We start from the raw sequence: 27,357 nt of genomic DNA, 5'->3' as shown, positions 1-27,357 counted from the left end.
GAGGGGAAAAACGCTTAAATGGACTGTTGTTACAGCTACTGCTGCTTCAGACAGCCTCAGAGTACTGAAATATAGAAAGTTTTTCTGCTTGGGATTGATTTTCAGACCCTTCTGCAGTTAATAATTTTAGAGAACTGAGCTTTCTTCCTTCCAAAGGTGATGCCTTTTACCCTTTCAATACCAAATGTTTTTAGTCGTTTACCCAAATTATCTTCAATAAATCTATCCAGAACTCCCCCTGCTAGGTCTTCTCTGGCTTTGCAGCCCATTACTAGAAGGTGCGAAAGAGCTGAGGACACTTCCAGAAGGCCCTTAAAATAAACGCGAAAAATCTTGCTTCTACCATGAGCCCAATCTCCACCAGAGAAAAGAACCATAACACATTCCCAAACCTATTTATTGCAGTGTGCAATCCTGCCATTGGTTTCAATTGTCTTCTTACCGTTTGTTGGTGGTATGTATGGCCTACAAATGGTACAGTCAAAACCCATATCAGCTATGTTTTCCACTTCCTCCTCTGTGTTTAAGTTCTGACAGATTGCATGCATCCATCTAGAAATTAAGTGGGGGAAAAAATACAATTTAAAGGAAATATGTGGTGTTTTAGGAGACCTAAATATCAGTATATGGTCCAATGTGAAATACTTGTTTAGTTTAAATTATTTAAGGGAGAAATGATGAATCAGGTTCTCCACATATAGCATTCCCCTATGGTGGTGTGTGTTAAGTACTGTATATACAGCATCAGATTACCTATTTCCCTTCACAAGACGGAAATCTCTACAAAACAACGTCCTGGAAGCAAATATGCCTTAGCATTATAATTTTCTCCCTATATTGCAATAATTTTAACTATTTACTTGATACAATGTAGATTTAGCTAGATTTAGTCTCACAACAATAGTCTTGCGAGGTAAATTAGCTTTATTTTTACGGGGGGGGGGGGGGGGGGGAGGGGGGAGGGGGGCGAAATGAGGCACAGAGCGATTAATCAATTTGCCCAGAGTCATATAGTTAAGTCTGTGGTACAACTAGGAATGAACTAATAAGAGACTTCTGAGACTCAATCCAGTGCTCTTTACCACAAGACAATTCCCTTCATCTTTACACTTTTACATTACGGGAAAAAAAAAAAAAGAAAATAAAATAAACCTTAAACAGGAAAGACCTGTAAAGTATTAGAAATCCTTACCGATCACATTGTCTACACTGAATTATAAGCTCTTCATCCCTGTAAGTGCGATAGCAGATCGGGCAGGTAGACAAACTGGCGCAGGGAGCACACTGTGTGTAATTATTTTGCCATTCACATCTTAAACCTGGAGAAGTTGCTCCACAGTGTCTGCACCAAACACACCTGCAGAACAGACAAAACGATCTATTACCTTCAGTTCACAGGAAGACAATTTTGTGGCTTTAAAACCCTCCTACTTAGAACTGGGTGAATAATTAAGTTTTAGATCACTAACCACTGGGGGTGAGAATTCATTTCAGGTCAAACAATATTTTAATTGAATGAAAACAGTATTATTTAGATTCTGAACATTACTAACATTTTTTATACTTTTTGCAGGAAGTTCCTAAGTAAGAATTCCCTTCAATCTGCAAAAACAGGCAGATGGGTGTTTGTAACAGATCAACAGGTCAAAGGAGCTCCTGCTTCCAGCTCCCATTCACTTTGAGATATGGAGACTTAACCATGTGAGAGGTCAAGTCTGTTTGTGTTTCACCCAAGTAAAATGAATGGTTTTCAGAGAGTTTTGAGAACAATCTGGTGAAGCGGCCATTCATTTTTCCAGCTGAACGCTGGAATGGATGTTCCAATGGACATCCATCAGATTTCTTTTTTTGTCTAAGAGTTTCTAAAAGAAAATTTTGTCCACCTATACTAACATGGTTTTTGGCAGGAAGAAACAGTATTAAGAGAAGATAACAGTTCCCTTACTAAATTGATAACTTAATGAAACAATTAAAAAATATTTTGTTTGCTTTGTTTAATACACCTGACTTAAATAATTTCAAATGTTATCACAGTTCAACTGACATTGCAAATAAGACGTGAGAAAAAGAAACAAGAGAGGCCAGCGGTCGCTATTCCTGTCCCCAGACCCCAACACACCATTTGCACTTCCAGCCTCCCTTGGGCACTGTCTGCAGGGGTGGGTCCAAGCAGTAGGTATGGTAGCTGATGTCGCAGTCATCACAGAGCAGCAGCCTCCCTGGGTCCGTGGCTTTCCCACAGGCTTCACACACCGTGCACTCCAGGCACCTCCAACCTTTGCTAAGCACCACTTTAGTAATCTGCAAATGGCAAGGTGAAAATTATTTGAAAACTGCTCTCTGAAGCGAGATCCTTGTACAAATTAAGGTCTGGCACTAGTGGAGCACAGGAGGCACTTCTGCACACACATTCCACATCACAAGCAGCTGTTTATCAATTAGACTTTCTGAAGCTTCAATAAATGGGAATGGATTAAACAGAAAGAGACTGTAATTACTGACAACTGATACTGTTCCAGAATATAATTCATGTGGATCAACTAGAATATATCCTGCAGTGGATCTACAAGTAGGACAGTTTACTCCTTATAGGAGTAGCTGGTCCTATAGGGATGAAGGATGAAGGCTGCTTTTTTTCAGCTATGTAGTAAAGCCAAGGTTCAGGTCACTACAAATCCTATGCCTTTCCAAAATTATCTGTGATAGTCAGTGCTGGGGTTTTAGCCATCTGAAGCAAGCAATTAATTTACTGTAATTAATATATAACGTAAGAGTAGTATATAAACACAGAGCCATATTACAGTTGCATGAAATACACATGTAGCATTTTGTAAAGTACATTTAAAATAAATTTTTGATGTGTTTAAAAAATCCCACTTTTACATATATGTACACGTACTTATACAAAAAACAATGAAGTGCATAGTGTATATATTGCAGTAAATAGCTTATTATGTGCTTGCTAAGTCATCTCATACCATTCAAATTTAATTTTCACACATTCTCTCCTAGACTAATGAATGTAAAATGTATTAATTAACTACTCCAACTGCTGTCAATTCTGACAGCCAACAGACAAATTGAATCAACCAAACCTTATGCCCCCAGTAAATGAAGATGCACTATAAATTTTTTCTTTGTTTTTAATTCTGCTTGTATTTAGGTTTTAAGCTTATATCTCAAACTGTTATTTTAACCAACTGCTGGATAATCAGTGCTATTTATGGTTGCAAAATCACAAAAAGGTTAATTTCTCTTGAGGCAATGCATACTATAAAATGACATTTAATTAAAGTCTTTCACAAGTCGCATACAAATAATGGTCACATTAGCTGATGAATATCTAACAAGTTAATGACTCCCCTAATTACCACAAAACCAAAGGCAGCATAGTGCTATTAAAGTGCAATATGAAAACAGTGTAATCAAGTATTTTTTTTTGATGCAACAAAAGCTCTCACCTTAATACTGACACAGTACGGATGGTAACACTGACCACATTGAGAACAGGCAAGCAACCTGCCCTCAGCACCTTGGCCAAAACTCCCACAGACTACGCACATATCCTGAAATGACAGAGGAAAGCAGATTTTCAACACATGCCAAACACTAAATTCTGAAAACACGTACTAAAATCCAACTAGCTTGCTGTATGTTTTAACTCCTAACAAGGACATTCATTTACTTTTTTCTAATTAAAAGCAGAGAAACAAAATGAAAATACAGTAACTATTATCCTAACCTGATGGAGAGTGAACTTGTCACTGTTAGAGAAGAGGACAACTGTGTTATGCATCGAGTTTTCTTCCTCATCTTTGTTAGATGAAATATCCATTGTTGTGACCTATTAAAAAAAACCACCAAACATAAACAGCAAGAACATCACATTTTCTAAGACATGAGACCAGATGAAACTTACTCTCTAAATACGTTAATAGTACCAGAGAGTACATGCTTTGCAAATATTTGTTCATACAGTATGAACTTTCATAAAGAGGTACCTTTATTAGAAATTACTATATTAATTCACATTTTCACATCAGTAGAAGCATCATCACTATTTCAGTTTTACAGAAATATACTCTTCCTCTCCTTTGTTCACCTTTACGCATTACCCCATTGCACTTTAAAATGGAAACGGAAGGAAAGAGGTAGTCTAAGAAAAAAATAAATCACTAAGCAGAAATTGTCATACTGTGACCAGTCTGCTCTGTTCCATATATATAAACACTGAGGTTCTTCTCATTGAAAAGTTAAATGTGGCAACATACTTTTGAGTATTAATTCAAAGAGCAATGGCAGAAACATAATTTGTCCCATATTGCCTAAAATATGGTTTAGCTAATGTTCCAAGTACATTAGAGGAATGAGCAAGAGTTCTAAAGTTACAAGAGTTAAGATACGCTCCGTAAGCAGTTTCTTTATGGGGCTTATCTCTCTTGCCCATAAAAACTTGCATTGAACCCGAAACAGCTGTTTTCATCTCAATCCATAAGCTCTTACTGCAGACACTCGTTCTCCACTTGATCATGAGATCATAACTCTGACCTGCCCTTTATTAATTCAGTGTATACATGTATATATAGCTTCTTAGGAAGAAAAAGAAGAAAAAAAAAAAAAACAACCAAACTTCAACTGTGTTCTGACTTTCATGCAGATCTTACTATTCAGAATTTGCTATCCATGAATTTAAATTATCAGGCCTAACTATTTATTCTGTGAACCAGCAGCAGCCATGGAAGTTCGGAAGATGAGAGCACAGAGTTCAACATAAAAGAACAAATGCATGATAGAGAAATGTAACTTCGCTTTACCAGCTATTTTAATTTTATAGATGTGGATTATTTTAAACACAGTTTAAGTCTTACACAGATAGTTTTCTTTAAATAATTTAAATATTTTACAAATCCAAACATCACTCTAGCGACAAATGTAAATACTGTTACAACAGCTACAGGAATCCTTCTGATATACTTTTGCTGAAAACCAGTGTTTACTGAGAAACAGTTAAAAAGGGGATATATTGTTAACGCGTTTTAATTACTGCATGGTTGAGAGCACTGCAGCTGTAACTAACCAATTAACCAAAAAAGACCCAAAACACCTCTTGATACGTTCAGGGAGAGCTTTTTCCTCACGTATGCTTCCACAGGTTCCACAAAGTTCTTGGAATTGCTCGCATACACAACAGAGCAGAATTTGAAGGACTGAACCACTGCTACTTTGGTGTTTGCTAAATGCCAGCCTTGATCCAGCTTGGGTTAACCTGTAGCCAACTTCTTCCTCGTTCCCAAGATACTCCCAAATTTATGTAGTTGTCCACTGGTCATGAGCCCATGCTGAATACAAATCAGTTTTGCAAAGGGGCTGAATATAGTCCCATTTCAAGCATTTATCTGGCGAAAGGCTGGTCTCTTGGTATTGCTACCTTCATCTACTGTATCATGAGACAATTGCATCCCTGCTCTAAAACTCTGAAGCTGTGACAAGTCACAGGATCAAATTTCCGTAGGAACTGTGGAGAGTGATGTCTTTTGTATTTATAGCAATTTACCTAACTAAATATCCTCTGTTCAGTTACAAAATTTTTTAAGAGTTTGTTCTATAAAACCCAGCTTCCCCTTGAAGTACACATCCGTGCTCTGTAACACAGAATCGTAGAAAAGTTTGGGTTGGAAGGGACCTTTAAAGGTCATCCAGTCCAACCCCCCTGCAATGAGCAGGGACATCTTCAACTAGATCAGGTTGCTCAGAGCCCCATCTAACCTGACCTTGAATGTCTCCAGGGATGGGGCATCTACCACCTCTCCGGGCAACCTGGGCCAGGGTTTCACCACCCTCAGCATAAAAAATGTCTTCCTTCTATCTAGTCTAAATCTTTGCTCTTTTAGTTTAAAACCACTACCCCTTGTCCTGTTGCAACAGGCCCTACTAAGAAGACTGTCCCCATCTTTCTTATAAGCCCCCTTTAGGTACTGGAAAGGGCTATAATGTCTCCCCGGAGCCTTCTCTTCTCCAGTCTGAACAACTCCAACTCTCAGCCTGTTTTCATAGCAGAGGGGTTCCATCCCTCTGTTGATTTTTATGGTCCTCCTCTGGACCTGCTCCAACAGGTCCACGTTTTTCCTGTACTAAGGACTCAATAATTATGTGAATGCCTCCAATACAATAAGATACCTATGACGAGCTTGAGCGGAATTCATCCCGTATGTTTAAAATTATGTATTTGCTTACAAATCTTGACCATCCAAAGCTTGAAAAGGGAACGATAGAGACATTTGTTCCTTGCCCAGATCACAAATACCAGAGTATTCCAAAAAATTATGATATAGTCCACAATAAGTGGCAAAATGCTGTATAAACTCAAACAGATTGTATGTAAGAACACAAAAAAGCAGCTCTAAAGAGAGTCTGAGAAATTACTTCATAAAGACATAAAAATGAGTAAGTCCTTCTCTGAACATGAGGAACTGGATGTCTCTCAAAATCTGCAGGGCTGATTGATAACCAAACTTTAAAAGGAATGTTCAAAGCAGCCAAGTCCATGGCAGGAAAAAAATAACATTTTTGCAGTCAAGATTTCCAAGTTTTTCATACCAAAATTTCTCTTCTAAGGAGGAGCAGACCAGACTGTGTAAGATTTAAGAGTTTTAAAAGGACTTCCAAGTATGAAATAGTTTAAATATCAATTGCAATAAGCAACAACTTGCTTAGGATCACTTCAGTGCTGTAGCAACGGGAGATGGAAAAACGTAGCTACCTTTTTTTTAAGGGTTTCTGGAGGAAGCCGTATACTGTCCTACACAGTATCTGACGATCACAACAGAGAGCTTGCAGCCACATTAATATATATATTATATTTTATTAAAGAGTCAAGGAAGCTTTAATGATGGTTAATCAGGATCTATCAGAGCTCTCTGCAGGAGTCAGCAAACCTGGGGACAGGGAAATTTGACTCTGTAATTTTACATCGTTACCAAATTCTTTTGGCAAAGTCCTTCACCAGTGCTCCTTAAAAAAAAAAGTAAGCTAACACAGAGTTAGGGGAACAGTCCCTATATTGACACAAGACATGAAATAAAGAGTAGAATAAATTAGCAGTTTTCTACGTGGGAGAATAGCACTAGTGGAATCTGACAGGGATGTCTGCCAATAGGCCATGGTGTTCAACACACTTGTGTGCAGTCCGAAAAATCAAGCAAGGAGCAAGGTGACAAAGTTTGCCCACAGTATTCAGATATTCAGAACAATTAAGAAAAAAAAGAAAGACAGCTGTGAAGAACTGCACAAGTTCTTCATACAGCTGAGTGCTGGGCTATAAAAAGGCCGGTAAAAATCCATACAAGGAACAACTCAAAATACTGGGATTCTTCAGAGTAGCAAGGGAAGAGTGAAGTAAAAGGCGGAGAAATGACGGAGATGTCTAGAAACTGAGTGGCTCGGACAGCGGAGGTGAATAGAAAACAACCCCCCACTTCCTTTTCTGTAAGAGCACTAAGGAGCAGACAGCGAAACCAGCAGGCGGCAATTTAAAACAACTAAAAAACATTAACATGGTTTCAAAACGTTTTTAAAATTGAACAGAAAAATTCATGAAAGAAAGCTCCACCACATGCTGCCCAGGACAAAGGTACCTCCTCCTGTTCAGCAAGCCTCCAAGCCACAAACCGTTGAGGTGTCTCCTTCTCTAGGCCTCTCTGCGCTCTTCCCCCACCACTCAGTTTTGGTCTCCTGGGTAGAAGAACCTCTGGCGTGATCTGCTACGGCTGCTGTTACGTTCTCATGCACAAGCCTTGCTCTCCCCTTTCCTGTTGCCGCAGTGAGTGCTGCCTTTACCCAGCGTATTTTCCACCCAAGGAAATGAAAGGAGACTCCCAACAGTTGTGCCTTTAGGTGGCAAGAGAAGCATAAAATCGCTCCAGGTCCATTAAGCTACAGTGCAATATCATCACAAACACTTAGTAATAGACAGACTTTATCAAACACTTCTGCTTTTTGATGCTCTTTGGTTTTAGACAGTATTTTAATACAAGAATTATAGCTGAATAAAAATCTGTTACATTAACAGACTGCAATATGACTTAAAAAATAAATGTTCTTACCCCTGGAATGACTACAGTCCCAACTCCATTTTTCAGTTTCGATCTACCTCTGCCACCTCTTCCTGAAAGACCTGCTCCACGTGGCCTCCGCTTCCCTGGGAATCCTGATCCACGGCCCTATTCAATATAAGGTAACAATTTAAATGCAACCTGAAGTTTTTTTTGTAATACGGGATATAAAACGTGTTCAATGCATCTAGGGAAAAACGTAAGTAAAAAACCTTATGATTTCAAGTGAATGTGAGGCCATAATCCCCAGGTCACTGCATAAACCATTGTGAAATACCTTTAACTACTTACATGACATAATATGATCACCTCTATCACCAGTAAGAAAGCAGCCTAAACCAGAAATGTTTATTTTCTGCTCAGGAATAACTCAAAAAATGGAAATGTATTTTTTTTTTGCACAGTTGCAAAGTATCCAAAATAAATATCCTCGATTCTGTGATTCATTTTTCCTTTCTTTTTAAACAGTCAGCTCAGACAGTCATAGGACTTCTGGAAAGGGTCTGGACACTTGATTACTTGCAATCACAGATGCTTTTCTTATGCTATGAATAATCAAGCAAAAAACTGGAATTTATTAGGACTCAAGCCTGCTCCCAAAGCGAAGCAGGAGCCAGCTCCATTAAACTCTCTTAATTCAGCAGATACAGAGAGAGCTTTTTATATTAATTATATCAATTACACTCAGATCAACATTCCCCATAACATGATGTTTTTCTTACAAAATATCCACTTATTTTTTAGACAGCTTCTTTTTCCCCCTTTCTTATTTTAGATGCAGGCGCACAGTTGAAGCGTTGTATGCTCTGGAGTATTCACAGTATGTTCAACTACAATTAACTGTGGAAATGCGAGAATGTTTTTAATGATAATTACCTGATATTAATACTGTGACTTAGTTTGAATTTTTTTTTATTTTTTTTTTTTAATTTAAAAATTAACTAAACACAAAGAGGATCCTTAATCCTCCCTAATCACTTCCAGAGAGAAAAAGAACACATTCACAATGTCCCAACGTTCTGGCTGGTGTATCAGACATCTTTACAACATGTTTCAGAGCCTCTGGTCTGTACAACTGATGATAATTATGGCATATACTCAAATAAGCACCCTTATAAGCACTGAGCATTATTTATTGCCTTTAAAATTTGTGAATAATCTCGGCTCCTAGTACAGCCCAACCCCATCCACAGAGCATCTAGACAGGGTGCCTGTATCCAAACGTTTGCTGGAAACTACTTTTAGTACCAAGGCAAAACATTTACTCAATAAAACAAATGCTGATGGAACCATCAAGCTCCTTGGGGACAGTGTCGCCAACAGACACGAACAGTCCTTACTGACGGAGACAGGAGTTCCCTGGATGGAAAGCAGCACTATGGGCTCAATATTACCAACAATAATTTTCAAATATTCCAACTCCTGTTTTAAAGAAGATATAGAATTTTATGATCATAATTAAAGGGAGAATCCAAGTATCCCAATGTTAAAATTTTATTAACATCCATCTGTTAATGGAAAGAGAAATTAAAATGACTTACTCTTACACAACGAGGTAATGCAAGGCAACGCTATTTTAGAAAGCAAAAGGAAGGATGCTACTGATGCTGAAGTATTTATATGTATTACGGTGAAAGAAAAAATGTTGTCCTACATATATATGGAGTTAATACATATGCACACACAGGACACAAAAGCATCAATTTTTTAAGATGCAAACTCTTCTGCCATGTTTCTTATTTTGCCTGTTCCAGACCAGGTATCAGTATTGTTATTTTCACACAACTAGTAACAGGAATAAGCACATATTTCTATCAATGTTAATGCTGAATATTAAGCTGAAAATTAATGCTTGAAGCAGCAAAAGCTAAGCTAATGTCAAATTAAAATAAAATTAGCATGAAAGTTAAAGTGAGATGGAAATAAATCATTGGGAAGCTACAGCTATTTATTAGTTTCATAATTCAGCTTTTTTGCCTTTATTTAAAAAATAATAATTCCACTTAGTTTCTTCAGGTGTTTTTAATGGTAAATGTCACTGTGGATACAAGCTTTGGTCCATCTAATCAGGTAGGAAAGATGTTACTTTTTCCCCCATAAGCTAAAAAATGATGTTGTTTTGAATCCACTCTGCAAGATTTCTCCACAGTAACAAAGAGAAGCCACCCTTCAGATCTCTGCTCCTTTCCGTGCCTGGCTTACCTTACTGCCAAGTCTTAAGGACACTTCCCTTCTCAGGTAATTTATTTTGACAGCTACGTAAAGCCAACCACAAAAAGTGAAGTATTCAGCACAGACAAAAGATTGGTAATACAAGCTATTCTTTGCCATCGAAAATCAGGGCAATGCCATCCTGTACACTCTGGAAAGCATACTTTTTTAAACCTGAAAGCTCCAGAGTTTCAATAAATTTTAAAGGCCTTAAACGGTAATAGAATAGAAGATTAATTCAGTTGTGAGATACAGAATTTCATCACTAGTCTCTACAGCAGAAAGATAGCAATGGATACAGGAAAATAAATTCAAATTATTTACCACTTTGATGCTCCAAATGGCACTGCCAGGAAGCTGTCTGGATTTAAAAATGTCCCGACCTTCTGAAATGTCTGGGGACCAGGAAGGTGGGCTGACTGTATTATTGGTACTCCAAGCCCCCTAGGATACGGTAGGTGAGAAAATAGATGTATAAAACTTTGCAACATAAAAAAAAAAAAAGGAAAAAAAAAGAAGAAAAAAAGCAAGCAACAAAAAAAAAAATCTGAAAAGCAAAGCACATGCAGGCATAGGCAATTCTACGTTAACTTAAGTAGTCAATTAGTTCACTGAGTGAGAAGAAGGTGGGAAATTTTTAGGTTTTCATTGAAACATACACTAAAACAAACATTAACCTCCAAATGATGGTTAAGTACAACAAAATGAGTTTTATAAACAAAGCATAATACAAATCAAAAGCAAGCAATCATAACAACAAGTTATATCCCTAAATTTTATTGCATGAAAAGAAGACAGTAGTTTGAGATGATAACATCCCCTTTTACACTTCAAATCACATTTTGAAAGAACAGATGGCCTTAGTCAACTTTTGAGTCTAAACTACTGACAATCACAGCAACAACTAGTTAGAGAAGCGTGTGAAACAAAAGGAATATGAATAAACCATTAAAAAAAAAAAAGAAAAGAAAAACAGCCATGGTAATTAACAAAGTATCTCTTTCTCACAAGTTTGCCACAAATAAACCGTTAGAAAACCCCAGGACTAAGTTTTTCTTACCCCAGCGTTTTCATGTTATGCCATGGTATCAAATTTTAATGCATTATTATATACATTTATTAATACACATCCATATGCTGTACCAACAAACTTTTAAAGTAATTGATTATTATCCCTATTTCTGTAGTTCCCATCATGGTGAGATATTGTGTAACTGTCACAAGAAATATGGCAAAACAAGAAGAAAGTGCTAAGACGGATAAGAAAAAAACCACGCTGAAGTTCCTCATACACATTAAAATCTGGGGAAGGCTTCCTCGAGCCCTGAGTAAAAACTGCAGGAGAGAGCCATCATAAATAACTTCATTCTGAATTTACAAATTAGAATAGTTGAAGGGTAGTAGGTTTTCCTAATTCTAAGTTTGTGAGAGTAAGAAATAATGAATACTAAGACAAGAAGTACAACAGATGAAAAGTATAGGTTTACCTTCTCCAGAATGACATTCAGCAGCAGAATCGCAGGGATGGTATGGAATAACCTTATGCATACTAATAGTCCCAATTATTCACACATGCACAACTGCTCACATGGGCAAGCCCAAATACATTTATGCCTTTGAATACTGGTCTATACAAGCATTAAGAAAAAATGAGATAGCTTTGCAAAACGTGGGGGTTTTCTGAAATGAAATATTCTCCATCAAGAACGTGTGGGAAACCATTTCTTTGGAACCAACAACTCATCAAAACACATATTCATCTCAGATTGTAAATTGGTATTTTGCTAACAGCTGCGCTGACTGAAAATAGGGCTACCCCTCAACTGATTTCAGGCCAGAAGGATCACGGGCAAGACCTCCCTGACCCATGTAAGGCATGGCCAGGTTAGCGCAATCTGCTGATGAAGGTGGGTTTGAGCCAACATCTCGCTTACCCTGAGAGCAGATGAGGGAAAGCTCATATGACGCCTTCTGCTTGCAGAGCTGGGCAGGGAGGGGGTGACCTAGGGCTGCTCAGATAGCTCAGTATTCAAACTGGCACAACAGAGCCAAAAGAAAAAGGTTGTCAGTGACCTAAAAGCCTAGAAGTTGCATTTTTAAAATGCCAACATTGTCCAAGTGGTACAACCCACAGCGTGGACATGGTGGCATTCAGTACGAACCTGCTTTCTAGGGCTTTAGCCCTAGAGAAAAACCAAAAGCCCCCACCACTTTGCAATGTTGTCCACACAAGGGGGTATGTAGACACACAACCTATAAACTGCTTAGTGGCCAGAAGATCACCTCTGTGTTTTCAACATCCCATCGTTGTCCTCCCCCTGCCAAGGTGCTTCCAAAAAATACTCCAGCTGAACCGCCAGAGCCAGCAACTGCTCGCCTGCACTTGGATTAAAGCGAGCATGCTTGATTTTGCTATCCCAGTTCTTTTGCTTGACTTCAGTGAGATGGTTATCACGCAGGTAACTCAGCAGATCAAAGGCATCAACGACGTTTAACAGGGGAATAGTGCTGAGCAGAAACCTCCTGCACCTGAACCAAACCTCGAGATGGACGGGAGTCCTTGTTCACCTCCAGGACACAAAGGCACAATATTCATGACATAATATGGGCACAACCCCACCAAGTCAGAAATGGGTGGAAAGAAAGCAAGCAAATTTCCACAGAAATGGAGGTCCGATAGACCTACCCAAACACGTGCCTGGGGTGACTCCTCTGAGACACACATCACTCTTGTGCTGAACCTCCCTGGGCTCCCTGCATGGTCAAAGGGACACAGGTGCTTGCAGAAGGCAACTCATGGTATGGAAGGGAAGGTGTCAGATTAGTCTTACCCTACATGTCCCCACTTCTCTCCTGCAGCTCTAATGGAACCTCAAGGTCACTATAGCAGCTTTTTAACACTGCAGGTACCTGTGGCTGGGTGAATCCCAGCCCTCCAGCCCGCAGCAGCTTCCACCAGGCAGGAATGGCAGGACTGAAGTCTGATTTTGTTCTATCAAGAGTTTATTAGTCCGTTCTCTGTCCGAACCTCATGTTTCACTGAGCACCGTCACTCTAGTTCGCAACTGCACCTGCACGTTTGTGGCAACAGGAAATGTAACTTTTCTACGCTAGCCATGTTTTTAATAGCAAAGAATGCTCCATTTTAGCAAGATAAAGTTAAAACATTCATTGAATCTTAGCTACAGCCTCCCTGTATTTCTAAATTCATAATACATAGTAAGTAACTGTTCTTATAAATGACAACTCAAAGAAAATCTGTGTCTCGTAGAAACAATCTACAAGGGCAGCAACACGCTGGCTAAGGGTCAAAATTCAAGATCTCAAACTTGCTAAAAATACCTAATCAAAAACTAAAACTACCTACTCTTATTTGGGATGTACAAAATTATTTTCCTTTAAAGAAGATACACTTCTCTGGTGATTAAGTATATTCAAAAGATTAAAAAGCTAATAGAATATTAAATCTGAATATGAAATATTCGGTCTTGCAAAACAAAATGAATTGTATATGATTCATGAACCATATTGTTAAGAATTAAATTGGAAATTTAATCCAAGTTTTACTGTATATCAGAAACATTTGAATTCTTGGTCAGATAAACTTAATTAAAAACACACACTTCCACAATACTACGAACAAATGAATTACATCAAAGAGATGCATTAATTATATTTTGGCTTTTAATTAATGCCTATTACCACACAACACTGAAGAGAAAGTTCTATTCAGTTCATTTACATCAGAACCACGGCAATAATTATGTACTGTGACAGAAACAGGAAGTTCTAATTCTCCATCATATTCTTGAGTCCTCGAAATTGAACAACACAGCTGCAAGTAAATTATAACAAAAGGAAACCCAGTGTCAGCAAGGGTCAGGAGATCTCACTAAATTACCACCGACTGTGTTTAGCTGCTTAGCGCTTTATGAAATCTACTGCAATCGCAAACGCACAAGTCTGGATTTGCATTTTAATATTTAACGTAGTTTCAGGGTTGTGAATAAAATTTAATCTGTTCAAAAAAATACAGCTCCCCCATAAAAAAACCCATAAAAGTCATAACAAAACCTAATGCTTGAAAAAGACCCTTTTTGATCTCTTTTTTTTGCAACATCTACCACTACAACAACATACTTAGTGGTACCTTGTAATGGAAGACAGTAAAAAGGCCGTGATACCCAAGAAAGAATATACACCCAAACCCATCATGATACTTTGCATTTTTCACTGTCATTGTAGAAACTCTCTTAAAACACCTAGAAATATGTAGTAAGCCATATGATAGTGATCATCAGTATCTCCCTGATGAAAATTAAATGCCTCTAATCGTAGTATTTTTCCATGGAACGTATTCGAAAATAAAACTTAATGGTAAAACGGAAACTGTAGAAGCTTATTATTTTCTATTCACTATTATTCTACAGACCATTTTCACCTCTTTACCTACCAGTCTTTACAGTGAATATGCATATACACAGTGCATATGTTGTATGACCATTTACTGACTTCATATTATGCCTTCCAGTACAGAGTGCTGTTGCAAAAACAACTATTTCAAATTTGTTCAATTCAGAATACACCCAACACCATTTCAAATATACCTCCACAGAAAAAAAAATAAATACCCGTTTTCCTTGTGAAGATTTACTTCAAACTAGATATACATCAGATTAGTCATAACTAAACTCACAGGATAATTTAAGATTACTCTTTCAGAAAAGAGAAATATGAAAAACATCAAGGAGAGGTCCTGCCCCCAGCACAGATCTGCAGTTTGTAGGCAAGGGTGGAGAATCTGCATATATGGAGAAGACACTGTACAGACCCAACTCTGAGGACAGCACCGTAAAAACTTTATCTCGCTGGCAGCTACTAGTGAGTATCTCTGATCTACGAACAACTACATTTTGGATACATGTAAAAACCAATTTGGCTGCATTATGGAGTAACAGAAACAGAAAAGAGACAGCCCATGGACCAAAACCCCTGGGAAGCCAGGGAGATGCTAAGCCTGGCAAATGGGGGGTGCTCCCCCTGGGCTGGATGCAGATTTAAAGATGTGCTGTAGCTGAAGGTATGGATAACATACTATCCTAACAAACGTCGTCAGTGGAAGTGCACCTTACTGACAGGAGTTCTTATGGTGACACAGAACAAACATGTTCTCTGAAGTGGAACAAGCCTGTACCAGCAAAAGCAAATCTTATCAGAAAAACTGTACCTACATATTGATTTATACATAGCTCCTTTTGTTTAGGGGATGGATTTTCTCCTGTTGTTTCTAATCGAAGCAGTGATGGGGGTGGTGATGATAACACTGACAGTGCAGCCCTGAAAGGGACTCATGAAGCCTTTTTAAGCAGAATATCGTCTTCACAGTTTGTGAGACGGATCTTAGTCCTTTCAGAATAGGAGTGATGTAGTGGTGTTGCAGACGCACCACTAAAGCCTATTACAAATGCAAACTACTAAGATCCAATACAGGAAATCACTTCAGATTATGCCTAACTTTGTATTCAATAGCAAAACTGAGCTATTATTCAAGTATGTTTTATTAGCAATTGTATTAATAAATTTTGAGGAAAGGGATAATCGTTCATCCTACTGCCCAGCACAAGTGCACTTTTTAAGATGACATAAATTGAGAGGAGTTTAGATAAAAACACAAGGTGTTCTTTGACAATCAAATATTTAGAGGCTTCTGCTCCTATCCACAACTCTTGATTTGGAAAAATACGTAATTCTTTAAAAAACCTGAATGTTTACAGCAAAAATAGTAATTAAAAAAAATCCACAACACAAAACCAAACCTGAGCCAGTTTCTGTGTGTAATTCAAAGGCTAAAAGATTTATAAAACATGTGTTACCTATCACGGATTGGTCTAATTACATCTTGCCCAAAAGGAAAGCACCTACGTGTAACTGGACATTTCTAAATCTCTTATTTACACTCTACAAACTGTCCTTTGACAGGTTTCATCCCTCAGCAAAGGTCAAAAGTGGGAAGTTGACATGGCAAACTTACAGCACCAGAGATAATTTTGTCACTGTTTAAAGCACACATATATTTCTGCAAACACGATATATACCTTACCGCACAGTGACCTAGAAAAATCTCACTGCAGCAAAATAAACACAGAACTTCTAAATTTAGTGGAAGCAGAAGTAAGAGCCTCTGGTTTCAGAAAGCATCTATTATATACAAGCTTCTTCTCTTTTTTCAAAAGACACATTATCTACAGGTACAAGACTTGTACCTTCAGGTCCAACATGAAAATTGAGATAAACAAAAGTGAAAACCGACCGATTAAGAGCCTGAAAAAGATCCCAAAGCCCTACCAACTAGTTAAGCTGAATTTAGATTACTGGTCAGAGAAGTGTGTATTTTTCATTAATCAAGTATCCACAGGGTCTTAATTTATTTTCAGTCCTTACTCAAGACAGTTTTTCACAGATTTCCACAAGGTGCCGATCTGTGCTAAAACTGAATAATCAGCAAAAGGCAAGAAAGCATGCTGGGACTTAAAACAAAGCGTGCATGAGCGTTTCTTCCCAGAAAATTACTATTGGCTTCACAGAAGTTCCAGCTTAATAGGACAAAGATAACAGAAATCAAAAGAAACCTTCACAGGTTTCCAACATCCTTTTACAAGACAGATCATGAATTTTACAAGTAACTCGTCCAGTTCTACAACCACTACTGCTAAGCTACTAAATACCTTCTGATTTTAAAATATAATTTGCAAACTGTTGAACAGATTATATTGATTTAGCATCACAGCTAGGATTTTGTGCTACACCTGACTGCTACATCGTAATTCAACTCAGATTTATTTGCATTACTCACATCACATATTAAGAAGTCACTGTCTAATATTCTATTGTACATAGAATATACAAATTGCTACTTTTACAGCTGATTTTTTTTTTTTTTTTTTTTTTTTAAGATGTGTATCTATTCTGCTACAGGCATTTACAGTTGGGGTCATCCTTCATGTTTTCCTCAGCAGGTTCTCTGGTGGTTAACTAATTTTATTCTCAGTATCAAAATGCTGGTTCCCATGCAGAGCAGGGGCATATTACACAGAAAAATAAATACAATTCTTGCTGGAACACGAAAGAAGACAAATAGACTTCCCCAACAGAAAAACTGAATTCATTTTAGACTGCCTAAGAACCCCGGCCCTCTTCACTTTGCATGATAAGCTGAGAAAAAAAGTATTTTAGGACAGTACAGAGTATTAAGAGAAATTATTTTTATACATGCTGGTATATGAGGGTAAAAAAACCCCAGAGATACTCTAAAACCTTCCAAATCTGATTTCTTATATTATGTTTGTTTATTGCATATAATTATACACTTCTAACCCTTCCAGAAGACTAACTCATACCTTTTAGAACCATGAATTTTGAACCCTTAGGTAACACGTAAAAATGGCAAGAATTGCGCAACATATAAAAAAGCTTTTTTTAACACTAAATTCAGAAAAGCATGAAATGGTCATCCTAGAAATCACAGAGACTAAAAATAAATTGTGACGAGAGCAGAAATGAAACACTGATTTGTCACACTGACATACTTTTTGTATGGAATTTTGCAAACACAAAATAAATCCTACAGATTGATGAAGTATTATCTCCGCAACTACACGACTCGAATAGAGAGCAAGATGTTGCAGAAGGCGACAGACTTAAGGATTTTTTTCACTTATCATATTTAATCCTAGTCAAACCACAACCATTTGTACCAGACAGTTCTTACATGGAATTTGCTAATGTAACACCACCATCAAATTATTTGCAACACCATTAAAAACACTGATCAAAATAGTATCTGGCAGCGTGACGGAAACAGGAGTTGTTGCAGTTTTTTCTATAAAGCCAGTTTCTGAAATGTTTAACACGCTTTGAAAGAACTAGCCAATATAAATGCATACATGAAAAAGATTAAGAGACAAGTTAAAAGGTACAACATTATGTATATCTGCATTTGTAGTCTATGTATAAAAAATATAACAAATTTTCTTTTATTTTGCTCTAAGCATGAACTGAAAGAAACTAATTCTCACTAGTGAACCTTTATGATGTCTGATCTCTCAATTATTTAACATGAAATTACTTTCTGGAAGGAATAAACTACATGTTCATTTAGAAGAATAAATGCCTACTACGTCCTAAAAAAAATAGGTGAATTTAATGCGTAATACTGAAATTTGAACTATGTGCTTCATAAATGTATAATGAAATATTCTATGTGCTTACCTGTCTTGATCTGGGTCTCCCAGGAGAAAACTTGCGTTTGGTGATGGCTGGTTTTCCCATGCCAATTTTTGGAGTGACTGATATGTACGTCGTCGGGAGAGCACTCCCAGCAGCGGGAGGCAGCGCTGGGGGTTGAGTGTGCTGTACGTCCCGTGCGGAATGCAACTCTAATGACACATCTGGTGAGGAAGACACGTTTGTCTTGTTTATTGTAACTGATGGGGGAAGTGAGGGGTAAGTCTCAGCTGGTGATTTTAGGGGTTTGTCTCCAACTGGTGAACTATTTGCAACACCTTCATTTGCAGAAGTAGTTTCTACTTCTAGAAGAGCTGGTGTTTCTGACTTTTCATGGGTTTCTCCTTTTTCTACATCTTTTTGCACTTTTATTATTTCCAGTTGTTGTTCTACAGGAATAGAAATATCTCCTTTACTTTCAGTCTCCTGTATTTCTGGCGTCACAGTTATGGTCTCAGGCACTGAGGACAGAGACCGAGAGTCTACTGTGGATACCTCTGACACCTCCCCACTACCTTGTGGTAGCTGCGTCTCTTCCACTTGTTTGTCTGACTCCTGCTGTATCACAGCTTGAACACCTTCCATCACTTCCATCATTTTCTCAGTCTGACTGTCACCAGATGCTGGTGTCTTTTTAGGAGACATTTCCATTTCAGCTGAATTAATTTCAACAGAGACTTCTGTTTCCAGTTCTGCGGTCTTCTCTTCTGGTGATATGCCTGGAACTAAGTACAACCATGTTCAAGGCTCAGTGTGAAAAAGAAAAACTTACACAGATGTAGCGGTCAACAAGTATACTTGGTACACATCAAGTACACCAAGTACATATCACTTTACTGGAATGAATTTAATACGTAGCTTAAAATATACTTCACAAATATCTTCCTTTGTACCTACGTTTATAGGAGTCTATGGGTTTAGCTCATTATTTTTCTTCCCTGGAAACACAGCAGAGCAAATCACAAGAACGTAGACCCAAGATTAATTTTTGAGGAATCTGAATACCGATTGCCATGTAGGCAGCTAAAAGAAGAGATCTTTAACCAAAGATACTTGTGGAGTTGCAACCACGAAGCACATAAATTGGAAAGAAGTCCTACAGCGTGCCCCAAAACACACCAGGGAAAATTAACCCAATCCAGTTATTCACAGCTACAAACAACAACAACAACAACAAAAGACTTAAAGAGAAAGTGTGAGTGACTGTATTTGAATAGCAACAAATACTGTTTTTACTATAAACCTCCAGAGTACAAACACATTTAATTATATTTCCAGCTTTTGGAGAAAGCCAGTCCCATCAGAAAAGTAAAACAACTTTCTCCTACACAAATATTCTGAAGACCCTCAATAAAATATTGATGCAGTTTGTCTCCTGCTGCTGTCCAGGCACCTTTTCCTCTTAAATTTATGAAGTACCACAAACCTTACTGAATGGAAGAGGGTTCTTAAGAGTTCTGTACTGGCATTTTCTCAGACTGAAAAGCTCTTTCTTACCATCTGTGACACATGCAACAGCTGATTCTTCACCAGGGCCATCACCAGTAATGGGCTGTTCCTGAAATGTCGCATCCTCTCCACCACTTTCCATTTCCGTTTCATTTGTACAAGCTTAAGGAGAGGCAAAGAAGTTATCAAAATTGGTATGATGTTTATTCTATTACTTTGGCATCAGTAGTTGCTGCCATTGTTTTTGGCTAAAGAGAATGGTATTTAACAATATGATAGCAGTTAGGACAAATCAGGTCAATGAGAAAGTTACTTCTTAAAGATTAAGGAGCCTTTACCTCATTAACATTGAAGCTGTTTTATACCTTTCAAACAGTGAAAAATGTCTGTAACGCAATTATATGCACCTAATTGTGAAAATTTCATTTACACAGTCACAGACTTCTGCATTACCCAAGCAATACAAAAGTGTTTCTCAAATTCCAGTCTGCTAAATTGAAAAAACTTGTAGCATGAAGGCTTCATTTTTTTATACAAATACTACAATGGCTTATGGCATAAATATGAGGCTTCATCTACTATCAGCGCTTGAAACACTGATTTTCAACCTACCTGTTCCACAACATGAAAACTAAATTTTGCCACTTTAAAACTAGGATATCTTAATCTGTGAGTTCCTCATATTAAATAAAGGAATTTGCATGGAAAAGGAACTATTGAGCACTTCTTTGGCTGACAGTATCATTATAGAGCACAGCAACAGGAAATACTTATTTTCTTCCTCACGTAAAAGCTTTTTCAGCTAAGGAAATTCACTGAAATGCACCAGACAAAGTAGGAGCAGGAAAAAGAAATTATACAGTAAGCGCTAACTCAAAAGGAACTGATCCCTCCACACGTTAACACAAAAAAATTCAAATGAACACAGCTTTCTGTTCAGGAACGTCTCTTTAAAGTTCAAAAACCCAGAACTGTTAGGTGATGCTACTTTTAGCACCTAAAAACTGCTCTCAGACTTTGCCAACTTTAAAGTGATATTTTAAATTTGAGGAAACGATCATTTAGATTGGCTCCAAATCTGAATTTCGCGTACCGAAGTGCTCTCCTGGGTATAAAACACTGCATAACTGTACTGATGTAATAGCTCCAGATTACTCCTAGCAGTTGAGATGACAGTCCTGCTCTTCCTTGGGGAGAAGAGCACGCTTGTCAATGCTTCTACTAGCTAGAAATCCTAACAAAGTTATTACTTAAAACTTTAGCCTTTCAAATAACCCTGTTACTTATTCAAAAGGATTTTCAGTAGAAGATCGGAAGTTTTTCCAGTGTAAGTTTTGGATGTTACCTGGACATCTTCCTCAATGTTCTAAATACCCTGCCCGAGAGTCCAACAGCCTCTAATGTTTCAGAATGGAAGTGATGTTACAAAAAGTGACGCCTTCAGCCTTTGAACTCGGTGGACGTGTTCAGTGACAGACGACTTCTGCTCATTTACATACATTTACCTACTGTCACTGCCCTTCCTCCAGGATCAGCTTTTTCATCATTTCTTTACTGCTCACAAAAGGCATGCACTTATGTGTACAGGCTAACATCAAAGAGAATGACTCATTTACACAAAACATCAGTTTTAACACACAAAAATTAAGAGTTTTTTTGTAGTCCAACACTTCCCCTTGTCCAGTCAAAAAGCATCAGGCCTTCAAAAACACAGACACTTATGCAACTGAGCTATCAATTTCTTTTTAACAGAAGATCAATGCACAAGCATTGCTGTTTAAGTATCAAATATGCACCTGGCAGTGGTAGCGCAGTTAATCTGTTAGATTTTACCTTGCTTCCAAATTTAATCACAACTGGACTTCTCTTAGGAAATCGAGCCTGCACATGCTATCCAACAGAGCAAGGGGGTGTTAAATACACAAAGGCATTCAGTTCTGAGTTCACTTCACAGCTCTTGTGGACCCACCAGACTCAGATCAACAGATCCAAGTTCTCTCTCTTCCTTATTGTTACTGAGTAATTTTTAAAAAAAATTACGTCACACCTCTCTACTTGATTTGTCCATTTAGACAAGAATCTCTCAGAAATAAGATGACTAATCACATAATGTTTTGAAAAAGGACACCTGATTGAAGGCTTATAGGTAAATATACCTGTCATAGATTCATAGATTCATAGATTGGTCCAGGCCGGAAGGGACCTCCAAAGGTCATCTAGTCCGACCTCCCCGCAGTCAGCAGGGACACCCCCAACTAGACCAGGTTGCCCAGGGCCTCGTCGAGCTTCACCTTGAATATCTCAAGGGAAGGGGCCTCAACCACCTCCCTGGGCAACCTGTTCCAGTGTTCCACCACCCTCATGGTAAAGAATTTTTTCCTAATATCCAATCCAAATCTCCCCTTCTCCAGCTTAAAACCATTGCCCCTCGTCCTGTCACTGCAGGCCTTTGTAAACAGACCCTCCCCAGCCTTCCTGTAGGCCCCCCTCAGGTACTGGAAGGCCACTATGAGGTCTCCCCGGAGCCTCCTTTTCTCCAAGCTAAACAACCCCAGCTCCCTCAGCCTGTCCTCATAGGAGAGGTGCTCCAGCCCCCTGATCATTTTGGTGGCCCTCCTCCACCTTCCCTTGAACATAGTCCAGCTTCCACTGCTGTGTCCTACCTGGATGTAGTGAGGAGAATGGGCACTATGAGACTGACAAGTAGCAAGAGGGAAACAGGAAAACTGGAGGTCTCCAAGAACATCTACCAGAAGCTGGCCTGTGCCTGATAGTCAGGCACAAATGAATACAACTGACTGACAAATAAATACATTTATGAAATGTACCACATCCCCCCAAGGTTAGAGAATTTCCCAGCTACAAGCTGGGAAGCTGGAGCTGGAAGGTTGAGAGCCACCACTAAGGTGCTTACTCGCTCATGCTTTTAATACAGGATCTTGAAGCCAGAAAGCATATTGAGAAGATGGCTCACCCATGGATTGCTTGGAAAGCTGCTGCTAAACAAAGGAATGGATGAACTCCACAGAGTGGAATATGAGAGGCTGGTTCACAAAAGACTTTATGAGACAGTTACACATATTTATATTTGATATTAGCATTTTGGAAATACAAAGATTACGTTCTATTACCTGTTATACCGTCAGGTTCAGGAATGAGTTCAGAAGTGTCCATTACATCACATGTCTGAGTCTGATCCCCTTCTCCTTGTTTACAAAGAGTGCAGATGTAGTCTTTGAACTGGGACTCCAAATCACTACCTGGACATCTGTCACATTCTACGTGAATCCACCTGGGGAGATGAATTGAGCGCGACCATGATTTTAATAGTAAAAATATAACATATCCTAGTTAAAATCAATTAGAAAATAGCACTGTTTTCCATTCCTATGGGGAAATAAAAAATTTCAGCCAGTGCCTGATTACAGTGAATTTTAGAGAAATAAACATGATACGTCAGTATGTCAAGCAGTGAACATATTCGAACACGAAGCCCTAAACTGTCACTAAAGCCAACTGGACATCACAACATGTATAGCAATATCAAGATGCTGCACAGCAAGATACAATAACAGTGAATATGAAACACAGTCTACATTCTTAAAGGTTCCCAATAGTGCCTTTTTGGGTTTTTATTACTGGCATAGCAAAACACATAAAATTAAACAGAGAACACATACAGGAAAATTTTAAAAAAACAGACCATTGCAAACAACAGTCTGTAAAAGTTAGGATGATGACTCTTCTAGTCTGCTTACTCACAAAACAGATGCAGTGTCAGAAGCAGCAGCTGCACTTACTTCTCTGTACAGTTCAGGTAACTCCCAACTAATACTCATTTGCTAAGATTAAAATAAGACTACCTACTGCTGTTCATTGTATTTAGGGATGAAGGATCAAGACACTGCGCAACAAGATACTACAGCACGTACATCAAACACAGTCTACACCCTTCACAGAAACTCATCAGTCTCATACAGCTCACCATAAGCTTTAGGCATTTTAGTACAATTTAATAAAAAATAGGATTCTTACCTTTTGCACATGTGACAATGCAACATATCTTTCTGGAAGTCTTGGAGGCACAGTTTTTCACAGAAAGGACAAGATAAGTTGTCTTGCTGTTGGTAACAACTGTCACATACCAAACAATTATGGTGCCACTGACAACTTGTTCGTGTGCCACACTCAGCACATACTCTACAGTTCTAGAGATCACAAGAATTTAGTTGTTAATTATGATATTTCACAATGTGATAGAACTGCCATTAACTGACATTTTCCTGTTTTTAATTAAATTAAATAAAGTTTCTGTCCTTGATAACACTAATAAATTATCCAGGATCTGATAATGAAGCACAAAGAGCCTGTGCAACACCAAGAACAGTTTCCCCGTGCTACAACCTGACTTTAAAGGAGCATTTCTTATGAGACTAAACTTTATTCCTAATCTCAGTTGTTTTATGACTGCCACAAACTGACTATCCAGTGACTTCCCCCATTATGCTGAAATTGTATTTTTATTATTACTTACACTTACTCACAAAGTTACTGATAAAACAACAAATTCACCCTGCCCTCCTCAAATGCAAAGGAACCATTGAGCTGCAGAACTGCGACTCTGTTAAGCAAGGAGTAGCTGAATTTAAAGAGCCTTCAAGTATAGATCACATACACTACTGCACAGGTTTTAGTTCACATTAGATCATGAAAGCAGCTCATTAAGTGACCCCTTATAGGGGTTGATTTACTGTCCTACACAGGCTGCTTCAGCCATGGCACTGACAGCCACCCACACAGAGCAGCTCTAGAGCCACATCAGTACATACACCTGGGGATTCCTTCAGAAACGACAAGATATGTTACAGGGCAACAGCAGCCCACAGTACACCTAGAACAGCATAATGTCAATAATAAATCTGGACCCCAATAGTGATGAGGAATTATTCTGAAACCTTTCAACTTACTTTACATTTCCAACCATTTGTTGGTACAGCATCCATAACAGGTTGTAGACAGAAAGTATGGTAGCCTTTGTCGCATGTATCACACACCAGCATCTTGTTGTCTTCCCCAGAATGTCTAAGAAAAGTAACAAGCGGTTACAAAAAATTACTTAAACGAGCCATAACAAAAGATCTATTTAATGAAAAGTCTAAACAGGAAGACCCATAGCTGAGCACATGAAAATATATGAATTCCACTTACAAATAGCTCCAAGGATAACGCCCTCAAATTCATATTTAAGTATGAATGAAGACTCCTATGCTTACTGTAACAAGTGCTGAGGCTGTGCAACCATTCCGACTTCTAGAAATCTGTCCACTTTCATTTACACACGTGCAGGCACATTTAATAGCCTTTCTGTACTTAAATCAGTTCAAAATCTGAAATAGGTACTTTGTTCCTTTCTGAAAAGAACATGTAATTGTACTTGTTCCTACCAACAATATGACTGTATTTTTTCCAAAGAAAAAAATGAGCCATCATCTCTAACTACCAGAGCTCCTACAATGTCAACCAATATGACTGTAAGAGCAAAACAAACATTAAAGAAAGAGATTTCAGTTTTCCTAGTCATGTATTACAGAGCTCCACCACAAATTTCAGTGATAAAATAAATTTTCAGAGAAAAAGACAAATAGTTTGCTAATATCTAAAGGCATTGCGTTCTGCTTAGTTTAAATAAATTAATTCAGTCAGTAAGTATGCAGCAAGATTTGCCTTGATAAAGCTTCACAATATGTGGCATTACACATACTAGATACTACTACATTACCTGGAAGACACGGTATTTTAAAAAACAGTAAGTGTTCTCTCTTTGCATGGAGATATGCTTAAAATGCTGTTCTTCAACACTGGCATAAAACTGCCAGACTGCATAAAGTAATAGGTGTGAAAACATCACATTTTGTTCTACTTTTCTTCTGGAGAGGAGGTTTATTAGCAAATACAGTAATTACCCAGTACAACATTTTTAGGGATACTTTTTTAGAATGTATTCACTATTATAACTTCATTGTTGGTATTTGCTATCAGCCACGTGTAATCAGGAAACAATCTTCTTTAAAGTGGGTGAACCTGAATGCCAGCAAATACCGAGTGTTCCGCTTGGAAACCAGCAAAGCACTCACTAATCAGGTACGTGAGGCAGTAGTGAAGTGGTTTTTTTTTTCCTTCATCCCAGCTGATCTGACTAAAGCTGAACGAAACTCGTATTTCTTTTCTACTAAGCCCTTTGAAAAACAAAAAAGCAAACAAAAAAACCCTGCAGTGCCCATCAGATTAAGTTATATGGGAACAAGCCTACAAGCGGTCAGACTTTTCTAAGTGAACCCTTACAATATCGCAATTAATTATGTTTTGTTGTCTCAGCATTTGTCTGGTTTAACAATTCAATCATGGTCACTCATGTCACTTTTTTTTCTTTGCTCAACTAATCCATGTTTTTGTTTTCATAATGACTCATTAACTGCCGCTGAAAGATATTACGAAATAGAAGAGAGAGCCTAATGCAGGGGACCTACCCAGAGTGTGGTACGTGCACAGCTGAAATGTCAGCTGAGTAAGAGCACAAGTTCCCAGACTGTAAAGGCACCACATTAAACTAATATATTGATTTGCTAAATTTGAGAAAAACCCTCCCATATAAAAGGAGGAAAAAGTCAGAAGGTTTTGCTGCTCTCCAGAACCTGCCAAGATAACGGTAACTCTGGGGGTAACGTGCAGGAGTTCCAGCTCAGCTCTTTCAGAAGAAAGTTCCCAACACAAGGCTTTGATCAGCTACTTAAAATAATATCATAACAGATATATCCGGGGAAAAAATTTTGGAAAAAAAGCCCAGTTAATAAAATAGATGTTTTAAAATCACAGCACATAAATCTCAGACTGTCCTCCTCCACGTCTGTTAAGCGTCACTTACTTGCAGTTCTGGCACACTTTGCAATCGGGACACTGCCAACCTGCTCGTTTTAAAGGTGTAACTTGTATGTCCAGGCACATCCCATGGTAGTGCTGGCCACAGGTAGTACAAAAAAGTTGATCTAAGAGGTCTCCAGGGCTGTCACACACTGCACAATTTGCTTCTTCCTTTGCTGCAAATAAATCATTTTTTCAATTATTGTTTCATTCAAAATTATGAAGCCAAGAAATTCTTTACTAGTTCTTACACATATAAAACTTAATCATTCTTATGAAATTCAAATTTAATTAATATACTTATTATATTATACTCATTTCATTTGGTTTTCTGACACACTCAGCTAATCTTCTTGTAACAAAAGGACTTTCAGTTTAAACCTTA

The 27,357-nt window shown here is 38.1% G+C and overlaps 1 protein-coding gene across 3 annotated transcripts in view; it reads right to left on the bottom strand.

Annotated features, from left to right (window-relative positions):
• The window catches only part of KMT2C (lysine methyltransferase 2C), a 201,157-nt gene that overhangs the window by 64,656 nt on the left and 109,144 nt on the right, over positions 1 to 27,357 (bottom strand). For 2 of the 3 annotated variants that reach the window (XM_074157740.1, XM_074157741.1), the window contains exons 8-20: positions 26,977 to 27,148; positions 25,022 to 25,136; positions 24,090 to 24,262; positions 23,186 to 23,346; positions 20,103 to 20,216; positions 18,591 to 19,330; positions 10,647 to 10,766; positions 8,103 to 8,219; positions 3,743 to 3,844; positions 3,462 to 3,566; positions 2,120 to 2,301; positions 1,193 to 1,357; positions 443 to 552 (exon numbers count right to left, since the gene is read on the bottom strand). In XM_074157740.1, the coding sequence (XP_074013841.1) occupies positions 443 to 552; positions 1,193 to 1,357; positions 2,120 to 2,301; positions 3,462 to 3,566; positions 3,743 to 3,844; positions 8,103 to 8,219; positions 10,647 to 10,766; positions 18,591 to 19,330; positions 20,103 to 20,216; positions 23,186 to 23,346; positions 24,090 to 24,262; positions 25,022 to 25,136; positions 26,977 to 27,148 (2,376 nt within the window). The remainder of the gene's footprint in view (positions 1 to 442; positions 553 to 1,192; positions 1,358 to 2,119; positions 2,302 to 3,461; positions 3,567 to 3,742; positions 3,845 to 8,102; positions 8,220 to 10,646; positions 10,767 to 18,590; positions 19,331 to 20,102; positions 20,217 to 23,185; positions 23,347 to 24,089; positions 24,263 to 25,021; positions 25,137 to 26,976; positions 27,149 to 27,357) is intronic. The other variant, XM_074157742.1, reaches the window with a different exon arrangement.

The sequence above is a fragment of the Numenius arquata genome, chromosome 12 (genome assembly GCF_964106895.1).
Source record: "Numenius arquata chromosome 12, bNumArq3.hap1.1, whole genome shotgun sequence".
Classification (NCBI taxonomy): Eukaryota; Metazoa; Chordata; class Aves; order Charadriiformes; family Scolopacidae; genus Numenius; species Numenius arquata.
Note: the sequence above shows the minus strand (reverse complement) of the source record. Positions and strands in the feature narration are given on the sequence as shown.